The following is a 16364-nucleotide window of genomic DNA, read 5'->3' as shown; positions in this document are numbered from 1 at the left end:
TCTTATTTAACTATTAATGATTCTGCAGAAACATTTTTGATGTATATAATAAGACGATTAACTATGCAAGGAAATTATACAATATATATAGATAAAAAATGTTTAGTTGAATTCCAGGAATTTTCCATGAGAACTAAATGCAGCAGATTAAGTTAAAAACTGATAGGAAATGTATGGATAAACAGTGTTAAAAATATAAAAAAAAACAACAACAAAAAAATCCACAATATATCTTTTTGCATATGACTGCTGCGGTGGGCAAGTAATCTTGATACAGCTCTAAATTAGGATTGTGAATAAATGTTTGACACAGCTGAAATAAGATAAGGAAACAAATATTTATCTCTGAAACCTTATTTAGCCCCTAATTGCTAACAGTTGATAGATAACAATGCAGTAACTATAAGGAACATTATTCAGAAGAAATGTCATAATTTGAGAGGATGCTTACCCTACCAGTGCACCTTGTCCATGTTCCCAGTCTTTAGATGAGTACAGGTTGCTCATTTATACTTTTGTTTCTCATTTTCGTTATTTGATGTTCTTTGTGTGTCTATTTTTTTGCTTTCGTTTTTATATTTTGTTTAGTTATTATCTCTGGATAATTTTCATTTTGATTAACTTTCAAATCCTGGTTCCCTTGAATTCCCTTTGAACAAGCATCTTAATAGATTATAATAATAAGTACAAGTTTAGTTGCTACTGATATAAAACCCAAAGCAGAGAAACTGTCATGTACAGCAATGTTTCAAGTACTAAATTCATTACTACTCATCAAATCTTAAAGGCAATTCTTGTCAAGTGCATACAATGTGAGAAATTACATTACCGCTTCTACAACTCCATCTACGTCATCTCAAAATAAATCAATGCTGAAATCATTAAAATTTCTCGATGACAATTTCTGGTCATCTCAAGAAGAGAATTAGATAAGTTAAGCTACAATTGAGAAAGTTATGGGTGCTAATCATAGCATTGTATAACTTGTTAAAACTATAAATAGAAAGAGTGTTATATTTTTGGTAAAATAAAACCATAAAATAGTTAACCATTTCAAAACAGTTTAAAATTCCAGAAAATTAGACAGGGGAGTCACAGGTGATTATTGCCCATAAAGTACAAGAAATTTACAAAATTTTCAACCAACAGAAATTTTGTTCTAAATTAGTCCTTAAAAAACAACGTGTTCTAAATGAACTGCATACAATAAGCAACCCACAGTACAGGTTTGTTCAAATGAAATATTCTTATATAGTACCTAAACCGATCTGTACAACATAAATTGCAATCAGTCATCATCACTGATCAGTTTCCAATCCATCAAAAATCTGTCAAACCAATCCATTATACTGGTGATCACATCACGTGACATAAGAGTAATCAAAGTATTTTACAGTTTTTGTTGTTTTCATTGTCAATTTACACATATTTACATAATGTAATAGATTTAAACATCAATTTATACCTTTATTTCACATTTCTTTTATTTTCAAACAGATCATCCGTCATTTTACATAATAAAACTACGGTCAGATTGGTCACCGGTCATCGTTATCGATCCGTCAGCAATCAATCAGTCAGCGGTCATTGATCCGTCAAATCGTTGCACGGATCGGTTCAAGGACTGTATGCAAGCTTTAATTTATTCAATCACAATGCTGATGCTTTACTTGCAATAATAATAAATTGCAATTCATTCCTAATTTATTGTTTTGTTCTAACAAGTCAACTTATTCAAATACAAGGCAGTGTTCAACAAATTAGGATGAGAAATCTATAAATTTCATGTTCACTGTCAAGATCTGTCAAATCTTACCAATTTAGATACAACATTTCTACATAATTAGACATCTTAAAATGCATATCAACATTTACCAAATTTCAAAATTCTATTGGTTTCACCAAAATTAAATCCTTCCAATGTTAGAACAGGCTTTTATAAAATTAAAAGAATTTACGCAACAAAATATCTAGTCAAGCCATCTAATGACTATCAATTGATCAATTCATGTCTTGTCAAACTTGCAATGTGCTGATTACAGATTTCTGAAGCATCGTTATCAGTAATTCAATCAGGGGACAGTTCTGAGTCAAAGTAATAGTATTTTTCCTTCAGATAATCCTGATTACAGCTATAATTTGAGTGTTGTTACAAAGCAAGTACAGTAATCTTGTCTTTAATATTCACAAAAAAATACTGAAGCATCAGCATCGGGGAAAATTCAAGTACTTTGAAATCCATTAACATGGCCTTAACATGTATACAGGAAACAAAGACATCTACATACAAATTGTAGAGAACTGAAAAAAAAAAACATAAAAAAAAATGAAAATAAGGAAAACAAGATGTCACACAAAATATAAACAGGAAGTTGTAAAATTTGTCCAAAAATGGATTCCACAATATAGCAATACCTACAGGAAGGACGTTTTAAAATTTCTAGCTGCTGTGACAAGTACTTGAGAAAACGGTGATGGAAAAAATCGTTACTGATGAATGGAAATAGTAACAAGGGTAAAACAGTATTCAGGTGGAGTCATAAAGAGGTCCATTGAAAAGCAATGGTTCACAGCTGAACAATACATGTATCGGTAAATGTTACAATGTTTCATGATGTGTATTATATTTTGAAATAGAGAATCAATTCATGGCCACAATCAACATTTTAACATCATTAAAACAAAATTGCATCTTAATAGCACAAAGAATGCCCTAACCAAAAATATAACCACAGTAATCCCAGGAACGTTTTCCTTATAGATTTAAGGAAAAATTAAGCATTGTAGCTGATTACGTTCTTAGTATGCAGCACCAGCACAAAAGCTATTTCCAAAACCTGCACAATTTAAATTAAATACAAATCATTCTTAGAGTCAGGCAATTGATAATACAATATGGAAAAAAACAACTAAAACTGTTTTTTGTTTTTGTTTTTGCATACCCAAATTTCTTTAAAATGAAAATGATTACTCACAATTAGTACTTTTAGTACTTTTATTGGAATGGGCAATGTGATTGTGGTTTAATATCTTATGGCAGACATTTCATGTATTTCAGAATGACATTAATGTTAGACCAATTGAAAAGGCCATGTAATCCCGACCTACTTTGTAAGCTGGATGTTTTTTGAGCTGGCCCACAGAAGCAAGTGGGCATATAATCCCACACAGACACATTCTGATTTTGGGGCAACCGCAGACACTACCACTAATAACATCTGTTATGTGACCTGAGGGACATATAATTCAAACATTCAAATATGTCCCTGGTGTAACCAGAGATTTGAAACCATGATCTACCAACTTAATGCCAGCATGCTTTCCACCCACCATTGAGGCGATAGGCATTATTATGAAGAATTTCAATATGAAGTCAACCTGCCTCTTTAGAAGAAGAATATGTCAGCATCAATACTGTAACAAAATTAAGGAGTTATATAACTACTTGAAGGCTGTAAAGGGAATCCATAGTAATGTTATTTTCTACCATGAAATTAATTAAACCAGAATCACTTCACAGTCTGAGGTAGAAAGGAAGCCATGTCTTATCATCTATGTAATACATCTCCGACTGATAGGTAAACTAATATTAAGTGTACATGTATATACAAATTTTTAACAAACAATTTCTTGATTAAATAAGAAGATTTTACTAATAGAACTCATTAAAGATAGACAAAAAGTAATTAACCTATGACCTTAAAAGCACTAAATAAGAACAATTCAGCCTAGGCAGAGTGGCTTCCAATTATGCCAAAAAATATCAGTAATGAACTACTCTGCCACCCAGACAAGTTGTTAGAAGGATACCCAATTTAAGATAAGAGACATATCTCTATTGATTTTCAGGCCTTTCTCAAGTTTAAAACTCTGTCCTCTAGCTTACAGGTTACACTACAGTACCTCTGGTCATTTCTTAGACATACTGATTACCAATCCCCTCAGCAAGCTGTCAGACTTCCATGTACATACGGATTACCCCTTCCCTCTGCAATCTGTCAGATTTACATGTACATACAGATTCCCCCTCCCCTCTGCAAGTTGTCAGACTTACATGTACAAAGGGATTACCCCTCCCCTCCGCAAGCTGTCAGACTTACATGTACATACGGTTTATCCCTCCCCTCAGTAAGCTGTCAGACTTACATGTACATACGGATTACCCCTCCCCTCAGTAAGCTGTCCGACTTACATGTACATACGGATTACCCCTCCCCTCCGCAAGCTGTCAGACTTACATGTACGTATGGTTTATCCCTCCCCTCAGTAAGCTGTCAGACTTACATGTACGTACGGTTTATCCCTCCCCTCAGTATGCTGTCAGACTTACATGTACATACGGATTACCCCTCCCCTCAGTAAGCTGTCAGACTTACATGTACATATGGATTACCCCTCCCCTCCACAAGCTGTCAGACTTACATGTACAAGTCTCCGTAATGAAGAATTGACGAGATGTACTGTAGTCAATTCAGTGTCAGCAGTCATGTGATAAAAAAAGGAAGCTACAATGGATTGCAATTATAGTTGGACAAATCTGTTCAGGAACTGTATGCATGAATCACCTCCTGCCTGATTTTTATAAAGACTGACTTTCATTGTTCACCATTGCATCTCTCCTTGGTGAATTCTATGTTTATCATAGTTGCATTAAATGAGGAAGGAAATAAAGACCTTTTAATTGAAAGATTTAAGTTTGTGTCAATGAAGCTGAAAATTCACACTCAGCAAAAACAAAATTAATATAACTGTGTGGTACTCAGTCAGCCCAGTCATGCATGAATGGAAACCATTATTGTAATCAAAATTACAAATTTCACTCAGTCTTCTTTTTCCACATCAACGGCATTGAAATAAAAATTTGTAACCAAAAATGCAGTTTCATTAACTGGTCACATGCAAATGACTCAATTATCTGACATAGAAATGTTCATTTTACCAAGTAAGAGATAACTGAGATGTATAACGACAAAATGGATCTGCACTGGAAGAGATTAACAGGATCTTTGGATTCAGTAACTTCCAAAATTTGGTAAAAGCCTTCTCATTCTTCTGAAGTAGAATCTTTTTGAACAGTGGTGGATCTAGAGAAGGGTTCCCCTTTTTGTTGGAAAACTTCGTGCAAAATTAGGGCAAAAATGACCATATGATATCTTGGAAACCACCTTTTCTAAATCCTCCCATGTTATGTGTGGTTGGTCTACTAGAGTTTGTTTTTCATGTTTAAATAAATACTATTTACATATTACTTTTCACAGATTATGTCAAGTGAACATATTTGCAGGTATTAATGGTAAAAAAATTATAACCGTTTTATAGTGGTTAAAATCAAATTTTGTGGGTACTTACTTTCACGCTTTTCTATCCACCGTGAAAATAGCAAAAATTAGTACACTGCGAAAATTAATACTTAAACAGTACATGTAGCTAAAAAAGTATTGTAAATTTCCTGTACAAATTTTCTCTATTTTTCCAGTGGATAGGAAAGCATGAAAAACAGTTCAACTGAAATTGATTTCTAACACTACTATACAAATCAGGCTAAAGTTGATACCAGCAAATATATTCACTTGACATGATCAGCGAAAATTAGCAAATGCAAATTATTTTTTTACTTTTACTTACTTTAACTTATACTTCTACTTTAGTCAAACAAACAAACACGGAGACTTTTATCTCCATGGCTTGATTCTGTATGTGAGGCAAAACATACTACTAAATAGTGAGTGGTGTCCATATATATACTTATCATACCGTGACAGAATTAATTATTATTATGAATTATAACATTACTGAATGTTTTCAGACCCTTACATCTTTTACACTTATCACCACTCTTGACCTGTCCTTAACCAAAATACCTGAAACAGGAAAGCAGTACAGCAAATGATGTCATATGAAATCATATCCATGTCAGTACCTGCTGATGATAACTAATGCACAAACCCTAGCATTGTTCAATAGCTCCTGATGACAACCACTTAAAAAAACTATGTAGTAAATTTGTGGAGTTGATGCATTGCTTCAAAAATACATAAAATAATTTAGAAATATGGGGAAGAAACAGACATGCCAGATGGGCAGGCAGACTCATAGATAACAAGGGCAACACCAAACATATTAAATGTGACCATATGAACTTCACTGTTGACCCATGACCCTTAAAGTTCAACAATTTGCCAGTGTGTACTAACAAAATTGGGTCAAAATCCTTTGATGTATGTTGAATCTGGAAAAGTGAAACATGTCTTAAACCCTGAATAATCTAAAGACCAGTATAAATTAGACACTACAAGATTGAAGTCATCACTACAGAAGTTTTATGGTTGTCATCATGAACTCGTGGATCTTATGGTGTATCCATCTGCACCATGAAAACTGATTTATTCAACGGTTCATACTTTCCTCTTTCGTCTACCCCGGACTTGACTTTTTATGAGCAACTCGGCGGGTGTTTCTAGAAAAGCAGAGGATGCTTACCCTACTGGTATTGATTACTCTTTATAAAGTTCCATCTGGAATAAAACCAATTTCTAGAGTCAACACAGGATTACATTTATAGAGGTTTCACTGTATATCAAAGAATAAAACAATATCTAGGTTAAGATTGAAAATCTATTGGTCTGTATGAATAGACCATTTTGTGTTTACTATGAGGTAATGGATGAGTAAAATTACATTGACATCCACAAGGAAAATTCTTTTGTTCTATCCCAAGCCCTACCTTATGGAAGTACATGCCACACTACACAGTTCACATCAAAGAGTCTATTGACTTTATATTAGGAATGTGACCCAGGGGAGAAGTGCCTGGTAGTAATGGGGGACTGGAAATAGAGGTGAGGGCCCAGGGACAAGAACAAGGAATAGAGGGGGGAACGGTGGGAAGTAAGTAGACAAGATTTTTCAATAGTTTTTTTTCAATAAAGAGAAGTTTGACTAACGAAAGGAAGTTGAAACTGCTACCTTTGGTCTATCCAAACATTCATAAGTAAGATTTTTACCATGTCTCAAGTCATGTGTACTTAGGACAAATTAGTTTAACCTAGATGTTATTGTCCCATATCTCAGAGGGGATAGTAAATCACTGTACATAACTCATGAATGAACTTTTTACATCTCTAGAGGGTCTGACAGGATGAAAAAAATTACAATGTACTAACTTGCTTAAGAAACCTCTGTACTATAGTTTTCATATGGTTTGAATAAGTTTAGTGACTGGTTGATAATATTGGGTCAAAATAACTAAATGCTCAACATTTCCAAGAGTTCAAAAATTAAGCAGGGAACAAAAAGTGCCTTCTTGAAAAAGTCAGACCAAGCACATATTTTTTTTCTAAATTTTTGCAATTCTTTTTTAGCATGGTATCTTCATTTTCTGCTCTTCTGCTTTCAAAATAAGTAAACTGGATTTGTTTATAGATACTAATACAGCAGTGATTTATTTTCTCCAAAAAATATTCGATCTCAGACACACAAAAAATGAATACTTCAGCCAATGAATGGGCTTTTCTAACTTGTACCCTACTAGTATTACACTTATTCTAAACAGAAGACCATTGGTAGATCCAATGGTTGGAAAATTTTTGTGATTTTAAACAAAATATGATTTAAAAACACAGCAAACAATAGCCTGAAACCCCTTTCTGATACTTCTTATTTAAACCCTCCTTAAAGATATTTTTGATCAATCAATTTATATGCATGGATCATATTCTATATAATTTGATTCTGTACAGAAGTACTTTGATTGGTATGTGTACCATAGTGTCATGTATAGTGAGCATGGACATTAAATATGTCAATGAATGGTCAGTCAAAAATCTGTTACAAAGCCTTAAGCTTATCAGTAAATAACCTTTTACTGATTTACTGAATGTCACCACAAGCTTGGAGCATCATGTAATCTTGGTCAGGAATGTGTTAGCATTCATGTAATATCCTGATTTACTGCCAAGCTTCAATATGAATCAAGTAACTTTTTTGTCAAAAATTTATGATTGTCATTTTTTTCAACATTGTCCTATGTTTTCCATATTTCAAATAACTGTAAATCCAGAAGTTATTGGCTATTTATGATAGCAATTCAGAATTTTTCCAGCAGGATATCATTTTTTGCCATATAGAGAAAACCTCAAATTATTTAAGTAAAAATTCAGTAAGTTTTAATTACAACAAAAACAATATTTTAACAATTATGCAATTATCAAAATAGTTAATCATAATAAATATTTAATGGCAATCAGAAATATAAACAATTTATAACATTTAAAAAAAAATTATATGTCATGATACCATATTAATACCATAAAAGTTAACAGTTCAGGAATGCTTTTGGATGTTAAATGCATAAAAAGGCACCAATTAAAATATGAAATGACTGTAAAGTAGTGCTATTAAGCAGATTTCAAAGAGATCCTGCATAAATTAACATCCCACACTCTCTGTGTCATGGGCCTGGGCTTAAAAGGGATAAACAAGCAAATGTGCATCAGTTGGAAAAGGAAAAGTGAATCTTCTGGTCAACCTAATCATTGACACTTCCTGTTCTAATCAGCTGATTCCATTATAATCAAACACTGTAAACAAGTATGAAGACTAATTAACCAACAGATCCTGCCTAATTAATACAGACAAAAACAGCCTTATAATGCTGATGCAGAAATGTCACAATCAATACTAGATCTGATCAAATTCCTAAGGCCACCTCTTAGGTAGATTCAGGATTTTGCATTGGGGGTAAAACAATGGGCAAAAATAGAATTAACAGACAGCAAAGCAAGCCAAGAATTTTTTTAGGGGGGATGGGTGGATTTTGTGAGCAATCAGAACTAAATGCAAACCTCCTCTCCATGCTTAGGGGAGTGTACTCCCTGCAAGTGTTCCTTGGATCTGCAATCAAATCTGAGTGCAATGACATAGATGAACTAACTTCTAGTGTCATTTTAATCCAAAACAAATGGACATTTATTGCAAGCCATTAGCAAGGGAAATAAATTGGGTACAATATATCTCTATAATCTAGTTACAATTGAAAACCAAGGTCCCTAGCTACAAAGACCAGTATTACAAATATATCTATATTAAATAATGCATACAATACATAATGTTAGTATACCTCAAGTTCAGATTTTAAATATTGCAAAATAATGATTATCTCCCTTTGAAAAGCCCACATTTTTACAAAATGTGAAAACCCATAAAAACAACCTTTGATATTTTGCCTTTAAAGATTGTGTATAAACCTTTATGGCAGTAAACAAAATGTTTTCTAATGTAGTTTTACAATATATTATGAAAATGAAGATAGAAAACGACACAACTATATACAAAAAATTCAATTGGACTCTTTAACATATACAGATCATTTATTGAAGTTCCTGTGACATTTTATAAAGCAACTACTCTCATATAGGTATTAGGTAGATCTCATGCTAACTCTTCTATGGATATTCATATCAACAATATTCAACTTTGTGATTATAAAATTTCATCATAAAGGACCAACAGTAAAAGAACAGCATTCCATGTCCCCACCTGAATACCAAGGGAGATAACTCTCACAATATTAACTTTTCATTATTGTAATTCTGAACTCATCAGAGATTCATGGCAGTAACCTGTGGCATAAATTTTATCCTAACAGGTTGAGAAGTATTTTAATACAGGGTGTGACAGTCAGATGGATGTGCAACATTTCTATGTTCCTGTGTTTCAATACGGCTTGAAACAAACAAAGCTCATTTCATATGATGCAAGTTTAATACAGAATGCTGGCTGTTAAACAAACAAGGCTCTTTACTAGGAAAACATTCATAGAAATACCGTAAAACATGCTGATCCACGTATACAAAAATAATGCTGGAAGTGTTTTGAATATTAACAACACAAAAGAAATAAGCAATTATTGCAGAATTTGATAAAAAAAAAGAATGTTACATGCATCATTCATCTGCATGAAGTTCACACATTGGGTGAGAAACTACCTACTATTCAGCATGACTCTTACAAAAAGTTGTATATATGTTTTAATAAAAAATCTTCATAAGGAAATATAGCAGCTTGTTATAGCTGAAAAACTGATTCAGTCTCGTAATATCATCTTTATAAACTTAGATTTATGAGAGAAAATGAATGTAATTTAGGAAGTTGTGGGAGACTTGCAAGGTACAAAACTATAATAAAGGATGTCAATACAATGTTGTTGATTTGATTCAAAATTACAATGAAAATATTCAGGTTACCAGCCAGCATGAAGCCAAAGAAAATTAGTTTCGATGAATGAAATATTTCTGGAAAAATTTGTCATTAAACATTTCAAACTGAGATTTTGTTCTGAAAATTTGTAAGTATTGACAAATCAAACTGCCTGACGCCACAGGTAAAAAAAAATCAGAAAACTCAAGAAAAACCAGATTCAAACAGCGCACATTATAAGTAAAGAGCAAGATGTTGCATACAAAGTGTACTTCTACTGAAAATCGGTAAACAGGAAGTAGTACTGGAAACTTGGAAAAGGCCAACCAAGGCTGAAGTCATTATGCTAAAGCCATATACAGGTACATCAAATATTGAATTGTATGGTCCTGTAAAAGCTTATAAATGTTATTTCACAGTTTTAACAGACAAACAGACAGACAGACAAGTTAATGCAATCTTTGGAATTGTCTTAAATGCCTCAAAGTACATAAAATATGGTTTGATTGATAAACAATCTTATTTGAAGTTTTGTATGTAGAAAGAAAAGAATATACTTAAAAAATAGATCTGCACACCTCTTCAATATTAAGTTATCGTAAGGAAAAAAAAACAACCAAACAACAAACAAACATAGGTTGCTAAGTACAAAATCAATCCAAATCAATAAAATGTTTTTTTCTAAGAAAATCTTACCTGTCTCTTTTAGTCCTTGAAAACATTTTGATGTTATAGACACCTCACATTTCTACTAAAACGATTTCCTAAACATCCAACATTACTGTGCCTACAGACCATTATCTGGACTAATTAATTGTAGTTAGATAGAAAGTTTTTTTATACTCTTCAAAATCCAGTCTTTATGCTTCAGATCATGGTTAAAACATTGAATATTAACTAGCTTAGTAGAACATTACAGCAATGCCAACTTCAAAAATAATGCAACATTTCAAAATTTCAACAAACCAAGAGGTGATAAAAAGGTGGAAAAAAAGTAAACAAAGTAATCCATGAGAGAAATATTTAAAAAGTAATCAGTTCACAAAAATTACAACATGTGTTTGATATATTCTTTAAAATTCCAGCTCTATTCTGTCAGCTCTTTGAGCTCATTGATGGCTTTATAGAGATATTATAAATGAAGACCAGCTGATCAGCACAGATAAAATAATCCTACAGCAGTTTGAATAATTAGTTTATAACTGATTCCATTGTAATACAAATAATACTGGAACTAATGCTGACCTTTCATCTAATTTAACTACAAAATATAAACCTGAAATTCTTCGCTGTATATAGTATATAAAAACATTGTGTGTTCTCACATGGTATTAATTATCCAAGAGATGGTATGACAAAATCAGTCTTCCACAAAATCAATGACATGAAAAAATATTTAGGACTACAAACAGCGACGTTATGTCAGATTTACAAAATTTGTTCTTTCCAACACCAAATTTAGAACTATTCAATCACACCGTTAGGAAATTCCGGCCACAAAATGTTGAATATTTGATCCCATAATGCAGTATTCCATTAACATTGTCGTTAAACTTGCCAACTTTCAGCGCAATTCCCATAAATCGCCATCAATTTTTTCCACTAATCAACCACATCAATATACATAACTGCAAAAGATGCAATCAATTTTTTCCTAATGAAACGAAACTTACATACAGTGTAAGATCTGTCAATTCCTACGCTAACAATGCTAGACAAAGGCTAATGAAATGATGTGACAAGTTCTTAATAAAAATTCATTAAGGTATTAACTAAAGACTGATTTCCAAGTGGTTTTTCCATTTTGTAAGAAAGGGATATGGCAAGATTGAGTTTTCATTCACATTACTGCTACATTAAGCAAGGATGAAAATTGAGTAGAATTTTCATTCAAAGCTGCAAATATTTTCTGCTAATAAATAACCAAATTTCTCAGTTTGTATTTAAGGAACATTTGTTCCAGGTATAAATATTCTGCAACAATATAAAGCCTGGATAATTTTTGTACAAATAACCTCTCTTAAAACACTTGTAGCCACAGGCGTGGAATAGACAGCAGTAAACCTTTTTCTCCAATGAAATATGAGCATAAAAAAATTACTATGAAAATGCGACTAATATCTGAAACACAGTACAGGGTAGTGACAATTGGCTGAAAACAAGTATAGGCAATTCGCACTTTTGCCTGATTTTAGTCATTGTGTACTGAGGCGATAAATCATTTGCTTTCATTAAGCAACATTAGTACAGGGAATTTCGACAACTTACAGTCAATGATTTTAAGATGATATGCTCAGACCAGCCATTTGTTAAATCTACAGTAATATTCATGTCAGCTAAAAAGACTTCGCTTTAATTTAGTAGCAGTAAGGTATATCCATTAGGAAAGATTACTCAACATTACCTAGTTGTCAGGGCAACAATATGACCATCATGTGATCCTCTGTCATGGAAACCCATAATATTCCATTATAAAAGACAATATATATCCTAATCTGAGGATATTATCAACCTATGGAATATCTAGCCCAAATATATAATGAACTTAAGTCTAGGGAAAGATAAGTGGCAATAACGTGTGAATCTGGTATATGCTCAGACCAGCCATTTGTTAAAACTTCTGTAATATCCATGTCAGCTAAAAAAACTTAGCCTTTGGAAGTGCATGGTATTTTTCTAAAACCTTGGTGTTAACTTAAAGAGTATGGGAATGCTGCATATTATACAAAACAAAACAAACAAGAGATGTTTTAACTCAACAGGATGAATAATCTCACAGTGACACATATATATATAGAAAAACTGTCTAATCCAAACCCTCTTTAGGACATCAAAATTGGTTCAGTTTAGACAGGTGATAGTTTATAAAGGTTAATAATGCATTAAAAGGTATATAAATGGAGTTTAAAACAATTATCTAATCTTGTTAAGACATGTTTTCTGAGTTCAGTTTGAAGAGGTGTCAATATCTGAACAAGAATGGTACCAAAAGAGTGCAGATCTGTTATGTATGGAAAATAAAATCCAAAGAATATTGTGACACAAACTTCGAATTTGTTTGTTCCTTGAAATGAAAACACAAGAAAGACATAGTCAATGAGCAAGGTGGAGTCATTCTGAGAGATATTTTCTCTGTGTACCTCATTTCTCTGACAAACCATCCAAAAAACTTTATATTACATCAGAGACAAAAGTAGAAATGGGAAAGTGTCACAGAGGCAACAACTCTATCAAAGAGTGAACAGAAAACAGCCAATGATCAGTCTATGTGCTTTCAATGAATTCACACTCCAAGTTAACTTTGATATAGTTTCGTTTAAGAAATCTTAAGTAGCAGACTTTGTAAGAATTATGTAAATTTTGTAAAATGTGATACACCCCAAAAAAAGCTACACATTCTGTCCCCCGCCACAATGCCAAAAGGGACTTGGAAACATCGGTGTCTATGTGTCCGTGTGTGCACCTGTGTGTGCATGGGTGCATACATCCGTTAGTCCCACATTGTGGATGCGACTCCTCAGATACCGCTAAATGGATTTTGTTCAATCACTCTATAGTTGTTCGTCATCATATGTAGTTGATCATATTTCACTGCCATTTTGATGGGGCAAATTTTAGGGAAGGAATGGGACCTTGTTGATTTTTTACATGGTTCACTATGGGAACATTTTGTGGACCCAATTCCTTGGAGACCGCTGAAAGGATTTTATTCAACTTTGTAAGGTTGATTAAGTCACCATATGTAGTTATCATATTTAACCACCATATTGGTGGGGCTAATTTCATGGGAGTTATGATACTTTTGTTGACTTTTTTACATGGCTTACTATATTTTGTGGCCGTAACTTCTTAGAAACAGCTCAACAGATTTTGTTCAAATTTTGTAGGATTACATGTAGGTAGCTGATTAATTTTGTTTTGACAAGATTTGAATTTTACAGGAGACAGGAGTTGTGGGGCTTCTGCAGGTCAACTTTATTTGTGAGGGCTGGGGACACATGGCTTGTTATTTAGCTTAAGTTGCTTTATTACAAGGTCTATGATGAAAGGTTTAACCATTCATTCCAATCTATCTGCTCTTAGGAGATAATTCACATTGAAAATCTAATAGTTTCTATTGTATTTTAGTGTCATTTGCAGAGTTATCTCCCTTAATTTTGAATCCTACAGTGCATTCTACATAATTTTTATCTCTTATGAACAAGATTTCTATGAAAAGCTTCATGTTATTTCACAAAATATCAAAAATAAAAATATGTAGGCTTTCCAACCATGTATCACATTCTGCAAGATTCTTAGCTACTTAAATATCAAAAATAAAAATATGTAGGCTTTCCAGCCATGTATCATATTTTGGCAAGATTCTTAGCTACTTAAATATCAAAAATAAAAATATGTAGGCTTTCCAACCATGTATCACATTTTGGCAAGATTCTTAGCTACTTAAATATCAAAAATAAAAATATGTAGGCTTTCCAACCATGTATCACATTTTGGCAAGATTCTTAGCTACTTAAATATCAAAAATAAGGAATACATGTATGTCAAAGACAACAACCCAATCAAAGTGTGAAATTTTTTTTTAATGAAAAACTTTCATTGTGACAAGTGTTTTAGAGATTTCAAGAACAAAAAAACACTCCTTATACATACAGTCAGCAGAAATGATTTTGTCACTAAAAATTTATGACCCGAATTTCCGAGTTGTTATTGGTAATGTTTTGTTGTTTTCTTATGTTTTAATAGATTTGTGATTTACATGTCAAATTTTATAAAACTAATTATCTTCCAAATTTTTATCCTTTCTTTTTCTATAATCTTAATTCTTCAGAAAACCTTTTGAGAAAGATCAATTGTTTTAGTTCTATTTGAACCCTTTGTAAATGGATGTCACTGATTCATCAGCAATACTCCAGGGGCCAGATTTTCCGGGAACATACTTTCTTTAGAGATATTTTTTGTATATCTACCTTCCTGGTTTAAGCTTCATAAGATTCTCTTCATCCATTAGTGATAGAAAGGAAGAATATCTTAATAGTCTATTGTATAATCCTTTTAAAATGAAATTTGAGGTAACTAAGTCAGATTGTCTTCTATTCACTTCATTGCTTACTTCCTTGTGTTACAAAGAAAGAATTTTAGTACTGGTATTAAATTGTTACATAAATATAGGAAGACTCGGTTTCAGGGATGAAATACCAGGAACAAATGAAAAAATTAAAGGTAAGGCCAAAATAAAAAAAAATCTACCCTAGATTCTCATCCCCTCCAGATTTTATTTTTTTACCCTCCCTGAAAAATTTTGTTTTAATTTTTTTCCCAATTTAGGTCAATTTCTATCAAAGTGACATTTTTCACTTCCGAATTTAAAGTGATAGAAAATAAGAAGTAAAATTTGCTACCTGCCCCTATTTTAAAAAAATGTTGGATGAGAATCGAGACATTTTTTTTTTACGAAGAGCTTAATAAATAAAAAAAAAATTTTTTTTCAAATTGTTAAGGCAAAATATGGGTTTGTAAAAAAATAAATCAGTGAATATACAGAAAAATCACATCCCAGTATATTTGATAGACTGTTTGATTAAATTTTTCAGTGTTTTAGGATTTTTCAGAAATTGAGGTTTCCTCAGGAAAAATCCATATAAAATCAACTTTTCCACAGTCAATGACTGCTTCCCTAACAAAACAAATCCTTACAGCATATAAAGTTTTCAACTTGCCACGGAAAAGTGTAACTAAGTACCTAACTTTCCCTGACCCAAATCTCACTTGCCCCGGGTAACGGGAAATAGGAATCCTAGAACACTGATTTTTACAGCAATTGTTTCATACATGTTACAGGACAAAACATCAGATTGATTGTGCTTTCTATGTTGTACCCATCAAGACAAGAGTAAATGACTAATTTTACAGGTTCTACTTAATGTTAGTCTGACACAGTGAGATTTTAGATGTGCAAGCACAAAGAAGCAACAGTCTGCAGGAATATTGCCTAACTCAAACACTAACCAACAGTCACTTTATCTCCAAAATCCTGCATTCTTAGCAGGAAACCAAGTGACTACCAATTTCATATAATATTTTAGTATGCAAGACTTAATGGATCAAACCCATGACTTCCTGAACTCGAGGAGAGCACACTTTCACAAAACTGCATAGGTGGAGAT

The 16364-nt window shown here is 32.6% G+C and overlaps 1 protein-coding gene across 14 annotated transcripts in view; it reads right to left on the bottom strand.

The window, feature by feature from the left end:
- Positions 1 to 16364, bottom strand: part of LOC148601119 (rap1 GTPase-activating protein 1-like) — a 145923-nt gene that overhangs the window by 48325 nt on the left and 81234 nt on the right. The window contains exon 1 of one of the 14 annotated variants that reach the window (XM_088556122.1): positions 10894 to 10934. The exons of the other annotated variants lie outside the window; for them this stretch is intronic. Coding sequence (XP_088412248.1) covers positions 10894 to 10919 — 26 coding nt within the window. The 5' untranslated portion in view covers positions 10920 to 10934. Of the gene's footprint in view, positions 1 to 10893; positions 10935 to 16364 lie in introns of those variants that run through there. 14 annotated transcript variants of the gene reach the window in all.

This window comes from Perna viridis, chromosome 12, assembly GCF_037379345.1.
Source record: "Perna viridis isolate PV_CMFRI_1.1 ecotype Kerala chromosome 12, ASM3737934v1, whole genome shotgun sequence".
Classification (NCBI taxonomy): Eukaryota; Metazoa; Mollusca; class Bivalvia; order Mytilida; family Mytilidae; genus Perna; species Perna viridis.
This window is presented reverse-complemented; position numbering and strand designations above follow the sequence as displayed.